Consider the following 19,380-nt stretch of genomic DNA (forward strand, 5'->3'; position numbering starts at 1 on the left):
ACCTGGAAGGAGGGTCCCAACTATGGGTCCCTCAGCTCCAGCTTGATGTTCTCCTTCTTGAGACTCAACAGCATAGAGGCTGTCATTCTGGGGTTGGGATTGCTCTATTGTGTCCCAGAAAGTCTTGTCTATGTACCTCTCTGTCTCCTTTAGCTCCTTCAGTTCAGCCATCCTGGTCTCAAGAGCCCATACTCAGTTTCTGAGGGCCATGAGCTGCGTGCATTGAACACACACTTATGCCACCTGAGCACAAGGCAGATAATCACTCATGCTGCACTCAGTGCAATCAACTGGAAAGACCCACTCTGCTGCTGGAATTCTGCCACCAATATTTTCACTCTTGCAGAGTTTTTTGTTTGTTTGTTCTTTATGTGTGGTTTGTTTGTTTTTCTTGGGGTGGGATAAGGAGTTTTGGCCTAAGTTTAGATAATGTTTATTAGATGTATCTGGCTCTCCCACTCCATCTCTAAATTCCCTTGCAAAACCCTCATTAGCTGTTCCTGTTTGCTAGCTCCCCAGCCACTTATAAGCAGGCTTTCTAAACTGTTTTCTGAAATCAGCAACTAAAATAATAGATGTCAGATTTACCCTCAGATTTTTCTTTAAAAGACCTAACAAAGAGTAGCTACCTTTAGTTATTTTATATTTTATACTGAGACAGAGACCACTGGAGTGTGGTCAAGTTAGCACACTCCAACCTGATTTTCCTATCACTTCCAATAGTTATTCACAGACAGGGCAGCTCTAGATATTTTGCCGCCCCAAGCACATCAGCAGGCTGCCTTCGGCGGCTTGCCTGTGGGTGGTCCCCGGTCTCGCGGATTTGGCGGCAGCCTTCGGGAGGTCCGCTGAAGCTGCAGGACCAGCAGACCCTCCACAGGCACGCCGCCGAAGGCAACCTGCCTGCCGCCCTCACGGCGACCGGCAGAGCGTTCCCCGTGGCTTGCCGCCCCAGGCACACGCTTGAGTGCTAGTGCCTGGAGCCGCCCCTGTTCACAGATGTACTTGCACTAAGTCCAACAGAGCCACTACTGGTATGCTCTGGTGAAGAGAGAGGAGAATCAGCACCCCCGTTTCCAGAGGCTACGAAGGCCAGCATAAGCAAAGTCACTAATGACTGGAGCCTGATTCTTTTAATGTAAATAACATGTATTACACAGCACTGGAGACCTCATTAGTTCATAGTTGTGTGTGCTTATTTTATTTAAGATTTCTGATGAAACCTGAGTGTGCTGGAGGTCTCGTATCAAATGTCACAAATTAAGCCATACTAATAAACCAGTTCATATTAGCATTATTTACAATGAGCACATGATTTATTAAATGCCTCCCCACTAAAAGAGATAAAGCAGCAATAAATGATATTATTTTGTCCTAGTTTATGTTAAATTACTTAGCAGCCGTGAAACTGGTTCCTGTGTCTGTTGCAGTAGCCATTTCAGTGGCTTCCTGTACAAGTGTCAGCCCTAGAATACTCAGAAGTTATAGATTTCTTTTCTATACCAGTGATGAGTTCCCTGCATAGAAATTTTTGTCAGTCTGCAACAACCTCAATTCTGAAAACTTTTTTTGTGTACAGAAATCCTGAATGGTTGCAGAGAGCCACAAGATAGCCATGAGAATCACTTCTCCATCGTCCTGCGGGTAACCTGTATCATCATTACCCTCCAATACTCAAAACTCACACCAGCAGCTGGTGCTGCTGTGATTTTGGAAGAAACTGAACAGAAAAATAAATAACACCTGCTTCAGTATGACATTTAGATCATGCCGCCATAGATATTTTTGGTCTCTGTTTAAAAAAAGAATTGTAATGTTTTTTGGTCTACAATGTTTGGGCAAGTATTCCACCTTATATGCCCCAGGATAAAAAAAGTGGGATTGGCTCAAAGAGTCATATTTCTTGTTTCCACAAGCACAGTGCTCACTTACAGTGGAGTCATCACACCCTGAAAATGCTCTGCAAATGCAGATCTGAAAATTATTCCAGCTGATTTGAGAGCATAAGTAGCATTTGCTTTGTCCCTTCATTTTCACTTAACTTCAGCCTATTTCCATGGGCTGGGCCAGTGCTGTGAGCCAAAACACTGCATGATAAGTTCAAAGGGTCAAGCCATAATCGTTATCTACTTCACCCTCGCTGTTGCTGTTTGGAGCCAACTGCTCCCCAAGAACACCATCTTTCAGCTCCGCTGAGACCCACATATCTCCTCACTTCCAAAAAATCTCACTAGTGCTACAGCCAGCTGCCCCAGATGTACCAGTATGATGGCAGCCGTACCATCGTCAAGATTCCAATGGCCTCTGATTTTTAACTAGATCTGGTCAGAAAACAGAAAGAATTTCCTGAAACATTTTGGAATGTCATTGTTTCCATTTTACAGGGCTCAAAATGGAACAATTTTTTGTTTCTCAAAATGTTTTGTGAAATACTTTTACAATTACTCCCATGCTGCTCAATGCCTTTGGCAAGAGTCCCATGGCTATGCCAACTTCTCCCACTTGATTCTCTCTGCTCTGAAAATGTCCTCTTTCTTTCTAAACAGCTGCACAGCTCCCTCCCTGATCAACTGCCAATATCAACTTCTCCCCAACTTCGTCCAGCATCCCTCCTCTTCTCTGTCTCTCTCAAGTTGCTTCTTAGATTGTAAGCTCTTTGGGGCAAGACCAACTCTTCCTGTCATCTTGCACAGCACCTAGCACAATAGGTCATGATCCTGAGTGAGGCCTCTTGTGCTGATGCAATATAAATATTAAATATATGTAATATCCATTAATGGAATTGTATCTATTAAAGTATTCTATCACTGCCTCTTCTATCAAAGGTCTGATCACTGCTGCTACTTAGAAACAGATTCATCAAATAGACCAAATTCACATGGAAATGCGAATACTGTGTATGTGCATGACTGGATCTGTGGGGGGTGATTCCCAGCTTGAGAAGACATACTCCTACTAGCTGTCAGTGAGCTAGAGCACTAACAACAGTAGCATAGCCATGGCACCATGGGCAGTGGCAGGAAAGACTAGCAGACCCAAGTACAAACCCTCCTGGACCCTGTGGGTACATACTTGGGTGGCTAGTCTGAGCTGCTGCCCGTGGTACCACAGCTACACTACTGTTTCTGCATGATAGCTTGATGAAAGCTAGTGCAACTGTGTCTCCTCCAGCCAACGATCACATCCCCACCTCCATACGTAAATGAAGTTTTATGTTGTTGTGCTGGTCAGTTCTGCCATGGAAAGGGAACATCTCAAATATATGATTGTACATTAATTACATTAGAAATGGGTTAAAATAATGGATCTATACTATTCCCAAGATACAATGACAAAAAGGTAATTACAGATATTTTGTATCACCGTTATAAATAGCATCAGTTTCACGTCTACATAATGTTTAACTGAAAAATCTATAAAATCCATCCTTCTTTCTTGCTGAGACATTACTATAGGATTAAAACCTGAAATTCCTACTTTCTTCATGCCCAGGCAACACTTCCATCCACTTCATTGGGAGTTTTGCCAGAGTGGGGATTAAAGACTACATGACTTGGCGCATAGCACCAGTGATGTATAATCTGTGTCATCTATCCTTCACTGCTCTTTCATTCACACAGTTGCCATGGGCTCCAGTGGGCGTTATTCACATGCAGGGACTGTAGAACAGGCCTTTACTTGGGGGGGTGTTTTTCACTTGTCTGTGAATTCTCAGGCATGTTGTGCCCTCAGGTCAATTAGGTTCTACTCACCTCTCCACTCCAAGGCACACGGGAACAGAATGAGTGAAGAGGGGTGAAAATGAAACTCACGACACCAGAAAGATGGAGGTTAAATAGAGACCATGCAACATGCTGCACCCTCTCTGAAACCCATGCCTCTGCAGTGCTGGGAGCATGCCTGGGCATATGCTCCTTCAGAAAGTTTTAAATAAGGCTCTGAGCCTGCACACACAGACTGAGGAGGTGGTGGTGGTCTGGCAGGAAGCAGCAATAGCATCAAGGCTTCTTTAGGCTCCTTCCTGAGGGAATGGAATCCAGCAACTAACAAAGAGGAGCCAATTATCCCTGGGGATGTGCCAGGTTCTAAAGGGTGGTAACACTGCATTCCCCATGACTCCTCACGTACTCTAGGTTTTGGAGGTTGCTCCCACTGCACCATTCCATGCTGTCACTAATCCTGCATTGTTTCCAAGAATGCATCAAGAACTCCACAAGTGCTAATTCGTGGATGGTTTTCCCTTCCTGTAAGTTTTCTACGGGAAGCAGGGGTCAGATTTAGACCACGGGAGCCCTGCCACAAAACTCTTCACATACCAGGGGCCATATTCTCAACTTCTCTAGATTTCTGCAACCTGACTAAAGTCAATGGAGCTATGTCAGTTTACACCAGCTGAAGATCTGGCTCAAGAATTTTTCCAGAAGTTCGCAAATTGGTTGCAAAAATTCACTCCTGGGCTGAAAATTGTCATATAGGAGAATGAAGATAGAGAGGTTAACAGATCTATCAACATTTTTAGGAGGATAGCAAAACAGAACCCATTTCAGATGCTACTTTATGTTCCTATAAATAAAGCAAAACTTCATTTCAAGAATAGGATTGAAGCAAATTTTTGATATTTTATGTTGCAAGTTATGCCATTTTGGCTTTTTCTGAAACAGCAATTATTGTAAGAAAATTAATTACTGTTCATATCCAGTAATAGTTTTTCATAATATGTATTAAAAACAGTATTTGTCTTAACCACATTAACTTGCATAGTAATAATCAATAAACTCATCATCTAACAGCCCAGAAAGGAACTGGTTGACTAGGTCCTTTAATTTAATAAACACATTTTAAAATGTACATAAATCACTATTTTACAAATGAACTGGAAAAATTCTCTAAATGATTTTTTATGCAGCAAAAAAATCAAACTAAAATTAAATTAAAATTAAAATTAAAATATAACGTTGTAAAGGTTTTGACTAGTATTGAGTGAACACTGCAAAAATAGATTAACAGATTCAAGGCCAGAAAGTACCCTTGTGACCATTTAGTCTGATCTCGTGCATAACACAGGCCACAGAACTTTCCCAAAATAATTCCTGGAACAGATCTTTTAGAAAAATATCCAATCTTGACTTAAAAAATTGTCAGTAATAGCAAATCCACCACGTATCTTGATAAATTGTTCCAAAGGCTAACCACTCTTAGCATTTACACTTTATTTCCAGTCTGAATGAAACACAAACTTCAATTTAAAATTAATAGCATCCCCTTTGTGTTCAATTTTACAGTCACTTAGCACAGGTGTAAATGATGACAAAGTGCAAGGAAGTGGAGACTCAGGCTGTGCGGCTGCATGTACAACTGCTCTGTGTAAAAGGTGATGTGACAAAATTTCAGATCAGTAAGTGAAAGTGGATATATTTTATTCAGGAGGGGACACTCGCTGATACTGCACAGACATCCCTCACCAAAGCCTGGAGGCAGAGGAAATTAAGGGTACATCTACACTGCAATAAAACACCCACAGCAGGCCCACATCAGCTGATTCAGGCTAGCAGGGCTCGGGGTACGGGGCTATAAAATTGCAGCATAGATGCTTAGGCTTGGGATGGAGCCCAGGCTCTGGGATCCTCTCCCATAACGGGGTCTCCAGGGTCTAGCCCAAGCCCATATGTCTACACTGCAATTTTGCATCCCCACAGCCCAAACCCATGAACCTAAATCAGCTGATGCAGGCCAGCCACAAGTGCTTCACTGCAGCATAGGCATGTGTCATAAACAGATAGCTAAGGGTTAATGTCTCTTTCACCTGAAGCACCTGACCAGAGGACCAATCAGGAAACCGGATTTTTTCAACTTTGGGTGGAGGGAATTGTGTGTCTGAGTCTTTTGTCTGCCTGCCTGCTTTCTCTGAGCTTTGGAGAAGCAGTTTCTACTTTCTAGTCTTCTGTTTCTAAGTGTAAGGACAAAGAGATCAGATAGTAAGTTATATGGTTTCTTTTCTTTGGTATTTGCATGAATATAAGTGCTGGAGTGCTTTGATTTGTATTCTTTTTGAATAAGGCTGTTTATTCAATATTCTTTTAAGCAATTGACCCTGCATTGTATCATCTTAATACAGAGAGAACATTTGTATGTATTTTTCTTTCTTTTTATATAAAGCTTTCTTTTAAGACCTGTTGAAGTTTTTCTTTACTTCAGGGAAATTGAGTCTGTACTCACCAGGGAATTGGTGGGAGGAAGAAATCAAGGGGAGATCTGTGTGTTGGATTGCTAGCCTGATTTTGCATTCCCTCTGGGGGAATAGGAAAGTACTTTTTGTTTCCAGGATTGGGAACAGAGAGGGGGAGTCTCTCTGTGTAGTTTCACAGAGCTTGTGTCTGTGTATCTCTCCAGGAGCACCTGGAGGGGGGAAGGGAAAAAGGGATTATTTCCCTTTGTTGTGAGACTCAAGGGATTTGGGTCTTGGGGTCCCAGGGAAGGTTTTTCAGGGGGACCAGAGTGCCCCAAAACACTCTAATTTTTTGGGTGGTGGCAGCAGGTACCAGGTCCAAGCTGGTAACTAAGCTTGGAGGTTTTCATGCTAACCCCCATATTTTGGACGCTAAGGTCCAAATCTGGGACTAAGGTTATGATACCAAATCAGCTGATGCAGGCCAGCCACAAGTGCTTCACTGCAGCATAGGCATGCTCTTAGTGAGCCGGACAAGGATCAGACTGCAGTCAGGACCACACAGGCAGACACAATCCTTTTGTGTCAATAACTCTGATGACAAAAACATAGACCAATAAATTCCATTGGTTTATTTTATGAAATGTTGCTTGACACAGCCAGGAGACTGAGCCATGGCACTGAGGTCACTAAATAAGCCAGACAGGGATCTGACCAGACTCTTTGCAAAAGGGCCTGCAACATGCATAGGGTGTTCCTTACTGTGGATATCATGGGGCAAAATTATATTTAAAACCTCAATTGAGCAAATATGCCTTACAGAAGCCTAATTTTTCTTGAAATCATGCCACAGACAGACCCATGTGTCCCAAAAAGGAAAAGTTTTACAAGTTTTTCTGAGCTTCTCTTATGCAACCTAGCTTCCTACAGTACCTCTCCCTGAGGCATTCAAACCATTAGTAGTTAGAGGGATGACAGGATAATTCAGTCTCCATGTCTATACAATCCCTGACCTCTCTGGCCAGACTCTCAACAAGATGCCTTTTTCTGGAATGAACACCTGTCCATGTGAGATCACTGATGACCCAAACAATATCAGACAGGCTAGCAAAGAGCCATCAGATATCTAGGAGCTTCAGTCACTTCCATCCTGGATGGAATTCAGATCAGTAAGCCAGAGGTGAAAAGTTATAGATCTCTAAACCACACATCACCCAAAATCACTATATTTGGAAATGGGGTCTCCTGGGAGAGCTGATTTCAACATCTTCAAGTTAAAAGGATACATAGTCCTGATACAAAGCAATAATTCAGCCATGATTTCAAAGCATTACATTTTTATGGCAAGAATACAGATTTATTCATACCAACATGTGAAGATAAGGGATGGAAAGTTGGGATCCCATCAAAGGGAAAAAATACAATTACGCATGAACATTTCTCTCGAGAGAAAGAAACATTTGACTTTTATGCCATCCTAATAAAATGATTGAGAACTCTTTGCCTGCAAAGAGGCTATAGGAACTTTCGAAGGGGAACTCATGCTGATATGAGAAGCAATGACTGCATTAGTACACAAGAAGAAGACTGGCCTGAGAATATTCCACTTCAAGAAATATATAGTAAATGATTGCCAAGTTATTCTATACAGGAAATGATCTAGGAACTTACTGCAGAGCTATGTGAACTTACCTGATTTTCATTAGTATTCTTTTACACAAAAGGACCTTTAATCAGTGATGTCTGCATTTCTTGGTAGGTTTCTTCACTTTTCTTATGACCAACATATTAAAAATTAGAGAAGAAAAAAAAGGAAAATCCTCCTCTACCTCCCTCCAAAATACAAGGTAGAGATCACTGATCAGCCATTCACATTTTTTTCAGTTTAGGGCTGGCTGTTAGAAAAAGAGCGAGGACTGACAAATTTACTAATTTAGTCGACACAGGTCTGATTGTCCTGTTGGTTGCACTGATGTATTATTCATTATTTGTATGGCACTAGCGTGAAGAGCCTCAGTCACAGACCAGGATCTCATTTGCTAGGCCCTGTAAAAAACACAGAGCAAAAAGATTGTCCCTGCCCCAAAGGAGTGCATAATCCAAGTACTGCACCTCTAAATTATATCACAGATGTAACACCATAGATTGCAGTGAAGTTACTTCTGGTTTAACAAAAGATATAACCAAGAGAGAAATTAGGCCCATAGAATGGGATTTCTCTTCATATATAGTGCACCTGACTGGAAAATCTTTCAATACATTGAGAAATCATGTCCAAAAGCCCACAGCAGTCAATGGAAGTCTTCCACTGATTTCACTGGGGACTGGTCCTCAGTTGATATACCCAGTTACAAGCCAATATGTGCAGACCATCAGAGAATAGAATTAAGAGTTTTCCCTTCATGTTTCTATTTTATCTCTTGTACTTCAGGCAACATGAACTGGTTTGAAGTTCAGAACCATTAATTCAGTCTAATTTACATTTTGTGTTTATAAAAATATATAGGTGTGAACAGAACATAGTATGTATGTGTATGTGTTCTCCATGGAATTTTCTCAGCAGTTGCTAGGTGTTTAGTATAAGAGAACCTGAGTGAATCTCCCTCTCATTCCTCTGCATATTGGCAAGGCATAATCCTATAGGGAAGTGCAGATATGACTCACTCTGTTAGCTACTGAAGAAGGGCAGGAAGAGTTGAAGTAAGCAAGGGGTTCTGACCTCCTCTCGGAAATGGATGAAGTCTCCATGCTGATTCATACAGATCTGTCATTGGCCTCAGTGCTCTGGAGAATGAGGCGGTATTAATAAATCTGCTAACCTTTGCAGGGGTAGATGGAGCTCCTCTTGAACGGAGTTATACTCCTTACTTTCTTGAGTCATTCCAGAGTATTTCTGAGAAATTGCTCATCTGTCCCCAAGGAGTTTCACAGATTTCTATTCTTTCATCCTTTATATTTAATATGGGCTATTAGGAGAGTCAGTGAGAAAATATGGCCTGAGGTGTGGATCATGATACTTATCTCTACATTTCCATTTCATCAGAACAAATACTGGAAATTTTATCCGCTCCCTTGAGAGAAGGGTATGCCTGCTTTTTGGTTACTCAGGGTCACAACTTAGGCATAATACTGAATCCTCTGCTGCTTCTGGATGCACAGACAAAAGCAATTCCCATGAGTGATTTGTATTGTCTTCATTTGGCAAAAAAGAATGGAGATAGCTGATGTGACCTTTTCTTCCAGAGATAGATCTTGCCAAACTTATCCATTTTGAGGTTGCATTACTGCAATGCACAATATCTGAGGTTTTATCTAAGACTGTACTGATTAAAGTTGTTCCTTATTACTGGAATTGTATGTAAAGTTTACCATCATGAAGCATGCAGGCACAATGAAATCACTGGAGAACAAGGTCTGAATCACCAAAATAAGGTAGAGTAGTGGGTTACAGGGGAGGTACCGGCTTAAGAAGCAAGTTAATTTTATGCAGTTACTTTGCAGGTAACACAGCAAGTTATTTGTATCAAAGGCAGCATCAACTTGCGATCAGTCATTAAATCTAATGCAAAATCATTTCCTCTCCTGTTTCAAATATGCTTTTCATTGTTTTTTGTTTGTTTGTTGAGGTATTTTGTGAAGTTTAGGAAGCAAAGTCTTTATCCATTTCTTGCAGTCCTTATAGGATTTTTAAATGCAGCTTTATATTTTGGGATGGATTACAATTTGTAAACACTCTACTCTCTATTTGTTTATGCACATCATCAATATTCCATCTCCTTGTCATTAAAGAGTTTCTCTGACAATGTGGATGCTAAAAGTTTGGATGGTAAACCTTAAGCAAAACTAATTTTTTTACTATCATAACTCCAAACTGTTTTCTCGGCTTCAGCACCCCAGTTCCAATACATTTGCATTAGCAATTTCTGTATATTTTATTTACTTTAACAATTAACAAATGTTTGCCTCAAAAGGGCTTTCATCAGAATAATCCGAACATCTAAGATTAGAATTTTTTGACTTTTTGGGCCCAATTCTGTAGTCCTATGAAATGAAATACTGCCAAACTCAGAACTGCAAGATTTGCTCTGTGTGTATTTTAGCTATAGACTATTAATCCTTGTGATTATTAACACAATGTAGGAATAAAGCATCAGTTACTGTACATGGGCAGTGATATTTCATTCCTTCCCTATATTAAAAAATAGGGAATTAAATCAAAAAAATCTGTCAACTTGACATTTTATTCTTGCACTATGTTCAAAATGAAGAAATTAAACGGCACTATCAAAGCAATGATACATATAACATGTACTGGTAAAATTTTTAAATGTGTGCAGTTTATGCTTGTGTCTAATCCCCTCTCTTACAATTTTTCTTTATAAGAACCTTTTTTAAAGAAATAACTGTTAAGATATAATTTATATATATTTAAAAGGAATCATTGCTTGTCTTTTTACCGCCATCTTGGATTATTAAACTTTAAATAACTGAAAAAGTTTAAATCTCTTTTTACTACTTATCCTGTTTACTTTCTTCACTCATCTTGGGCAGTGTAAATGATCAGTTTCACTTTTTTCTTGTCTGTTTCACTTTTTCATTCTTCTCCCTAGATGACACAATTCCATTGTGTTTGGGACCAGCCCTGCAGCAAAATATTGCATGGCAAAACCCTAAACACTTTTCACTCATTTTTACTTATTAAAACATTTCTATACATATTACATTTTATTACCCCTCTGATACCCCCTTTTATATAAAAAAAAGCCACTGTATATTTTGGACCTAAACTAATATGGACAATATCCCTTTGAATTACAATAGTAGATAGTTATATATAAAGCCTTTTAAAATAAATAAATGGGCTTTTCATCAGGCTCTTTTCTTTTGGATGATGAAGCTCCATTACATTGTCTCCAATAGCACATTTTACATGAGTACTGAGAAAGCATCTGTGTAAAATATGCTATTTGACATAGTCACCATGCCAACTTTAAGAAAAATTAGTCATTCCCCATGGCCATATTAAGCTGATTTGGTAAAATGTTCAGGGATCTACAGTCCTTCCAGAAGTGAAATATGGGACTGTATATTTCACAAACATGAACAGCAATTTATCATGTAAAATCTGAATCTGCCAAATTCCAACTACAGCAATGAAATCCAGGGGAAAATATGATATGCCTATGCAAAAAGAGCAAAACTTGGGCTTGAGTTACGACATAATTGTTTCAACATTCTTAACTTGTTTTTTCTACCTCTATAGGTCTTTCAGGAAACCCAGATAGTTGCTCAGTGAAACATTGGCATTCAAATCTTCAAACCACATTATCGATTTTTCCTCCAAAGTTATAAAAAAAAAATTCAGCTTGGTTTCTCCCAGCACCCAAGTAGTCAACATTCTATACCTCTATTTTAAAGGACCATATTATCTATGGAGTCTCCAAAATAGAACACACCAGCTGTGTCAATATAAAGCACATAAGCTCTGATCCTGTAAACTCATACAGAAATGGGATCTATTTGGGTAGACCACTCTGCCTATGCAAAGCCCAACTAAAGCATTCTCTTGCAGGATCAAGGCCAATGTGCAATTACCTGATCTGACTACACAAGTGTTTGTGTTCACAAATGATATGCACACACATTTTGTAAGCCATATTTGTAAATCTAGTCCCTCAACTCTTCTTTTTTTTAATTTTAAACAGGACTCCCCCTACATCAGGGGGAGGGATAGCTCAGTGGTTTGAGCATTGGCCTGTTAAACCCAGGGTTGTGAGTTCAATCCTTGAGGGGGTCATTTAGGGATCTGGGGCAAAAATCCATCTGGGGATTGGTCCTGCTTTGAGCAGGGGGTTGGACTAGATGACCTCCTGAGGTCCCTTCCCACCCTGATATTCTATGATTCTACAAGAATGTGTCACAAGGATTTCTGGGTCATTGTGCTAAATCCATCATTCACAAATAAACAAACACATCCATAGGCTGTACTGATTTATAACATCTGGTACCATGTGATAACGGAGCACATACCCTATAGAATTACATGTTTTCCAATAAAACACTGTACATTACTGGTAAAATACCAAGTGCATGCTAAGTATTTATAGAAAGTACAAGACACACAAAAAATGAATTATAAAACTTTATTGGCCTGTTAAAAATAAGTCCAGCAAGTACATTTATGTAGTCTGTCCACATTATTAATATAGTATTTGAAATAAAAACAATGATTGTCAATTATTTACAAGAAATATAAAATCAGCTTTAAACATATGTTTGAAGTGGAAAATCTAAGATTCACAACATGTTGATGGATTACAGCAAATGTATTTTTAAAAGGTATGTTAGGACGCCTCATTGCTGATAATCATTTGGAGCATTATTTCCCTTGATACATGAGAAAACAGACTTTGGATACAGAGAGGTTATGTTTTCTATACTGAAACTAAAAGTTTTTTGAAAGACTAACAGTGTAAGGTTCTGAATAGCAGAGAGAGAAGTTTCAAATTTACTTAAACCTCTATTCTCATGCTTAATTTGTGACATGAGGGCCTGATTCTGCTCTCACATTGGTGTAAATCAGCAGTAAATCCAGCGAAATCAATGGCAATACAATAGTACAAAACTGGTTTAAGTGAGTGCACAATCAGACAAACTCAGAGGGTGAAATCCTAGCCCTACTTAAGTCAATGGGAAACTTCAGTTGACCTCAATAGGGCCAGGATTTCACCCACTTTCCACCAATAGTTCAGTACATGCAACTCCCACACCATATGCACATGTGAAATCCTACACAGCAGTTCTTGTACTTCTATATTTTTCAGCACGTCTGAACTCTAAAGTAACTCAGCTTTTTTGTTCAGATGTGAGCACCGTTCAGTTTATTCTATGATTAAATTAAATCCTAGCAACAGGATATGAGATAAAATGTAAGAAAATGGTAGCAACTCTAGACTCTTGCCTTCATTTTCATTTTAAAATTTTATCTGGAGTTAAGACTACATCTAGCCCCTTCTGTTATCAGAATGCTGACACTCAGGACTGACTTCTTCAATCAACCCTAATCCCCCTGAGACTCTGCACCTTTAAGCAATGATCTATACATTTTCTGCACTGAACTCAGTGGGTCAGATTTAATTCCATTAAAATCAATGGAGCAACACACATTTACACCAGCTGAGGACGTGTTCTTGTTAATGCAACTGTAATTATTTTGTACAATACAGAAGCAATTAGTTCTGTTTCTAGTTGTGCATTTTAATTCCCACCACTACCGTTATTACTTCAGCCTTAAATTCTTATGGGGAGAGCTGCAAAGTGGCCTCAATTAATCCTCTACAGATGGGCCTAAAAATAGCACTTATGTAAGTAAACAGAGAGTCAAACATCTTATTTCCACCTAACTAATCCATTTGTGTTTGCAGAGCAGAGAATGGTTATGGGTATTAAAGTGCTAGCAGAGACAGAGGCCACTTTTGAAAGTTTTGTTCCGGATATTTTTGTGGAAGCAAAGTAACGACATACATAACACCAGTGTTCTCCACGTTCCCTACAATGTTGCCTCCCTGCAACAGACCACTTTCCATTTTGAAAAATCACATTATGTGCCCAACTATTCAAGAACTCTTTCTGCTGCTACTAATTCTAAACCTTGCACAATTTAGGGCATACATTGTACTTGCGGGCACCTACCCCCACAGTGTGCCAAAGCCCTCCAGAAAGGCGTTCATGGCTACTGGGCTCTGGGACTAACTCTTCAGAATGTGTGCACACCCAGGCAAAGGGACCTGGCAGAGGGCAAGAAAGATGAAGATGGGGCTTTCTGGAGAATGACAGGGAAGGACAGTCGGGGGCTACCGAAGACTTGAAAGGACAGGGAGAAGTCAGAGAAGTCTTTGAGGGTTGTAGGGAAGGAGGGAATCAAGCAGTCTCAAAAAACTGGAACAAGCTTCAGATTAGAGTTGGGTGGGATTTTTCAGACAAATAATTATTTGTCAAAAATCCAGTTTAACCCAAACTAGTCACACATTTGAGTTAAATTCGACAAATAGTTTTGGCCAAAAAATAATTGAAAATATTTTCCAAAAAGTTTTGTCAATATTTTTAAAATGAAATGTTTCAACTTTTCATTTTGAAACACCTTTTATAAATTGAGATACATGTATTTACAAAACAAAAAGAGTAAAAAAAAATTAGAAACAAAACATTTTGTTTCAGATTGAATTAAACAGTTTGTTCAGCCTGAAATTGTTTTTTTCCCCCAATGCTTTGTTTCAGCCCCCAAACCAAGAAGTAATTCACCTCTACTTCAGATAAGGTTTTGAGTATTCTCTGATATGAACATGGACATCAGTTGTGGTTGTCCAACACTACATCTGCAGAAGAGGATTGCTATGACCTCAAATATTAAAGATGCAACAAAAGAACTTCAATGAAAAAGATGTCAGAACTGAGGTTTTGTTTAATCACTTCCAATTTATAGGCCTTAAATTCCTAGCTTTTGGATCTCTACCTCACTGCATCAGAAAACCAGAGTTAGATGTCCAAATGTTGGCATTCATGCCAGCAGTTAAATGCAGGCACAAAACTGACAGCTGCATGGAAGATCCTTTAAACACTGGACCTTTATGTTAGGATCAGAATCAAAAGAAACTGCATCCCAATACCTGTAACTGAAGGTGCCCATAAAAAGCCTTGTAATCCTTGGGGAAATGTTTTTAGGGGCCATTTGTGGCAGGAGAGAGGACCAGATTCTGGTCAAATAACCACAACAAATTAGAAATAATAAATACAGGAAATATATTAAGTGGAATGGTTTCTAGCTAAAATGTGGTTCATAGGTTTCCTAGAGACGTTTCCTTCCATGATGGGGATGTGCTCCTATCACGAAATTCCCATTCACTTCTGTGGGAGCAGGAGTAGACCTTTATTTATTAGAAGTACCTGATTGTGCAATCCCTTGTTTACACTGGTGAGCAGTACTCCCACTGAAGTCACTTGAGCTATTTGTGTGAGTAATTGCTCACCAACAGAAGGATTTCACCATATGGCCTTTTAATGCTCTTATCTGTTTCATCTACTAATCCTCATTTTAAAACAAATTACAGCATAAACCAACCCCTTTTAGTGTAATAATACAAATATATTTTTGATTTCCTTTCAGGTCTGGCAAACTTCTAAACTTGCCCTTTAAAGGCTTCATGAACTTTTTATTGCTTAGTGAAATAACATAAAAGCTTTTTAGTATCACATGCTGGATGTTCAGTGACTTTTACCATTTTAATGGCTCCTGCCTGATTCTTGGTCTGAATCTCACTTTATTTAAATGAGTCGGGAATTCTGTAATTAGGTGAGCCCTTTGTAAACCCACACCATCTGGGCAGATTAGAATCTCTAAAGTGACAGGCAATGTCATTTACAATCAAGCTGAAAAATACCAATTTAGGGTGTATTGCAATCTCCCTGCTTAAAGTTCAGCTCCCTTTAGCTTTAAGAGACTAATCTGTTCACATAATGGAAAGAAAATACTTTAGCAACAGGTAGCCTAGTTCCATTATTTAAACATTGTCACTGTTAAAAAAAAATAGTAACTAATCACCTGCTGTAATCCATAAGGCTCTGTGAATATCTGTATTAAGTAACAGTGCATTTAGTGGCTAATGTAAAAGATATAGTACAAAATACGCAATAAGGATATCTTACAGTGATTGATTGCTAGATATATATCTATATCTATAGATATATATCTATCCATGGTGCGTAAATCAGTTATGATTTGTTAATGTCTTCGTTACATAGAATCCAAAATATTATGTCAGTACTCATAGACCTATTTGAAATTCAAACCTATTATTGTTCCTTAAAGTTGAATTGCAAAGTGTTACAAAATAAATCACAACAGGTGTCAAGTAAGATCCTAAATCATTAACAGAACGTACTAAATTTCCAAACCAAAAATATTTCAAAAACATCTTTTCCTTAACTTAGCTGCCAAATTCTGAGTTTGGCATTTAGACTTTTCCTGGCCAAAACAGAAAGGGTCAGATCCTGATCTCATTTACACAGAAGTAAACATAGACTAACTTAAACTGTAACACAATTAATTTTCATGATTGTAATTGAGATTGGAATTTGGTCCAGCAAACCACATCCTTTTGTAATTCCATTAACTTCAGTTCAGTTACCCCTGATTTACCCAAGTGTCTGAGAGATTAGAATCAGGCCCAGTGACATCAGAAGCAATTTAAATAAGGTTGGAGATGCATGGGCAAACAACATGTCAGTGCAAAAGTCAGTTAAAAAATGAGTTAAAAGGATCACTAGGGTAGAAGAGAATAGGTATCTGCAAAACATCTGATTTGAAAGAGTACTTCCTCATGCATTTGGAAAAGAGAAGGCCGATGTTTTCTGATTTTATTTCCAGGAACAAAAGAAAGGTTGAGCTGATATCACTCCAACTGACCGACTGTGAAGAACAGCCCTAATTGTTGCCCTCCCCCAAATGCTGCTGCTCAAGGAAAGCATGGGTAGGTTGACCTAAGATGTGGAATTTCAACATACACTGAATTCCAACTCCACCTCCATCCATTACACTGGTGAGCAGCAGGAGAAGACACCTCACTGGGAGCCTTTTGGCTTGTGGGAAGGAAAGGAAACACCTCAGCAACTCCACTTCTCATATCAGTGAAGAGGGGAAAGAAATAATTCCTTATTTGGGACAAGATGAGTACAAATGGAGCTATGTTCCCAGACTCAGAGGCAGACTCCTTCAGGGTGGATGCCTAGGGAAGAATGAATGATGGGTGCGAAAGATTGGAAGGAATGTAAGAAGACAGTCAAAGAGTTGGGCTGAGAAAGAGGACGAGATTGGGAAAGAGACTTAAAGGTGAAGGAAGGATCATACACAATGAAGAAAAGAAAGAACAAAGGGAAGATATGGAAAGAAACAAGTAAAAACAAATGATACAATACAGAATATTGTAAAATAGATGAAAGCTAGACACTGAAAAGAGTACAGCAAACAACAAACAATACAGAGAGTAGAAATTAAAAATGGGGTGAACGGAAAAGGGAAAGAGAAAGAAAAGCAAATCCAAATAAACAAAGTAATCTGAAGCCCTTCTTTTTTCTCCCCAAATGTCATATGTTAAAATAAATAATCAAACAACAACATTTATTATCTAGAGAAACCATAAATGGCATATAGCATGTCCTCAACTTCTAACAGACTATGAGGAATTCAAAGTGACTGTTCATTCATTCAAAACCCACACATTTGGTGTGTAGAAAAGGAAACACCCAATCTTTACAATCATTTATTTCTATAGAGGTTCATCTTAGCCCCTCTTTCTGGGAATCCTCTTAACTCATTTTTTTAATTTCAAAAACATTTTTCATTGATTTTTTTCTTCTTTCTTACCCTGATGTCACCTTCTGAATAGGAAAGCTCAAGTACTGAACTCAGGATTTGGCAGGTATTTGAAAAGGAAATGGCTTTCAAAAATTATGTTTCAAGCCTAGGCCCTGATCCTGAAAATGCTTATGCACATGATCTGTGTATATTTGGTTTGCAGGACTGACACCAAAAGGTGTTATTTTTGCATCTGCATTTTAATCTCCAGCTCAAACCATCCCAGTCCAGCAAAGGACACAAACACATGCCTAAAGTTAAGCACATAGTTAAGTGATATTCTGAACAAGGATGCGCTTATGTACTTGCTGACGTGCTTTGCTGAATCAACTTACATGCACTAAGGCCTGATCCTGAAACCCTAACTCATGTCATTCTTGCTCACCAGAATCTTCCCAATAAAGCCAAAGGGACCACTCACAGAAATAAGGATTACAGGATCAGACCTACGTGTTTACTGCTTTAGGATTTTAGACCCCAATTCACTTTAAGTAGATCAACAATCCCACTGAATTCAATGCGACTACTTACAAGTTTAAAGATAAGCACATGCAAAAGTGTTTGTAAAATCTGGGCCTTAAAGATCTGATTTTTTCATTTTTTAAATTAAAAAACTTTGCAATTCACCTTTAATAAATATTATTTCTAAAAACCAACATCTTTCCAGTTAAGTTCAAACAGAAAAACTATTTGACAGAGAAAACAATGTAACCAAATTTCATTTAAATGTCATTTTGAAGCCACAATAAAACCAGGATAATAAAAAAGAATCTGATAGCTTATTTCTGGGCTTTCTTGAGTTTTACAGGAGCCTGAGGGCTGATTTTGCCCTGATGTCTCCAAAACAACTAATGAGCTGTGTGTACGTCTAGAATCCTCCAAACACAACCCATGTCTAAAAGAGAAGTCCAAAGGATGTGGCAATTCACAGGACAAGAACAATGTCCACTCCCTAGCGTGCAGCTTCAACAAACAAGCTCAACAGCCCCTCTCTCATTTTTTTTCCTTATTTCATTTACCCATCCAGTGGGATCTTATGAAACAAAACAAAACCTAAAAGAAACAAAATAAAATATGAGAAATCATGCTTTACAAAATTCAAGGAAAAATTAACACAAGGAAATAAACACAGATGAACACTAGATAAAGAAGAAGACAAATACACATGAAATGCATTTCAAAAGTACAAAATAAATGTTAAATAAAAACTGTGCATGGTTTATGGAAAATGCATATTTGCTGTGTTTTATGGGCATGGTTTTCATTATTTAATTAAAAATCAAATATTTCAATGCATACTGTTTTACGCTGAACACAAAGAACATTCACAATAAGATGCAATACAATATAACTAGTAGATACAAAACTATGAGTGTGGGCATATTTTTATAGGCATAATTATGCTTTATTTATATGGGTATCCTCCCAGCAGTATATTCTAGTCCTAAAAAGAACAGTATCAGAAGTAGCACCACAACATTTCTATCAAGTTTTAAATGCCTATCAATGCTGATATGCTAAGTGTCTGAGGCTATCTGCAGTATAGCATCATGTATTGACTCAACAGTATTTAAGGACAGAGACTATAAATGTGAACAAGTAATGACAAATGCTAGGGTTAGTCCTCTATACTGAGCAGAAGAACCTTAGTCAGATCCGCTGCCAAACAAGGAGTAGATGTCGGTAGAACATGGAAGTTTCTGAGGAATCCTGGTCTTAAGGGTGATCATCTGCATGCATCCCCTCTCTCTCTTTTTGCTCTGTTCTGGCTGCTTAGCTAAAGAAATTAGGCCATCACACAGTG

At 38.8% G+C, this 19,380-nt stretch overlaps 1 protein-coding gene across 5 annotated transcripts in view; it reads right to left on the reverse strand.

Annotated features, from left to right (window-relative positions):
* The window catches only part of NTRK2 (neurotrophic receptor tyrosine kinase 2), a 288,034-nt gene that overhangs the window by 152,259 nt on the left and 116,395 nt on the right, over positions 1–19,380 (reverse strand). Inside the window, exon 12 of one of the 5 annotated variants that reach the window (XM_050945746.1) lies at positions 18,263–18,629. The exons of the other annotated variants lie outside the window; for them this stretch is intronic. Coding sequence (XP_050801703.1) covers positions 18,592–18,629 — 38 coding nt within the window. The 3' untranslated portion in view covers positions 18,263–18,591. Of the gene's footprint in view, positions 1–18,262; positions 18,630–19,380 lie in introns of those variants that run through there. 5 annotated transcript variants of the gene reach the window in all.

The sequence above is a fragment of the Gopherus flavomarginatus genome, chromosome 3 (genome assembly GCF_025201925.1).
Source record: "Gopherus flavomarginatus isolate rGopFla2 chromosome 3, rGopFla2.mat.asm, whole genome shotgun sequence".
Classification (NCBI taxonomy): Eukaryota; Metazoa; Chordata; order Testudines; family Testudinidae; genus Gopherus; species Gopherus flavomarginatus.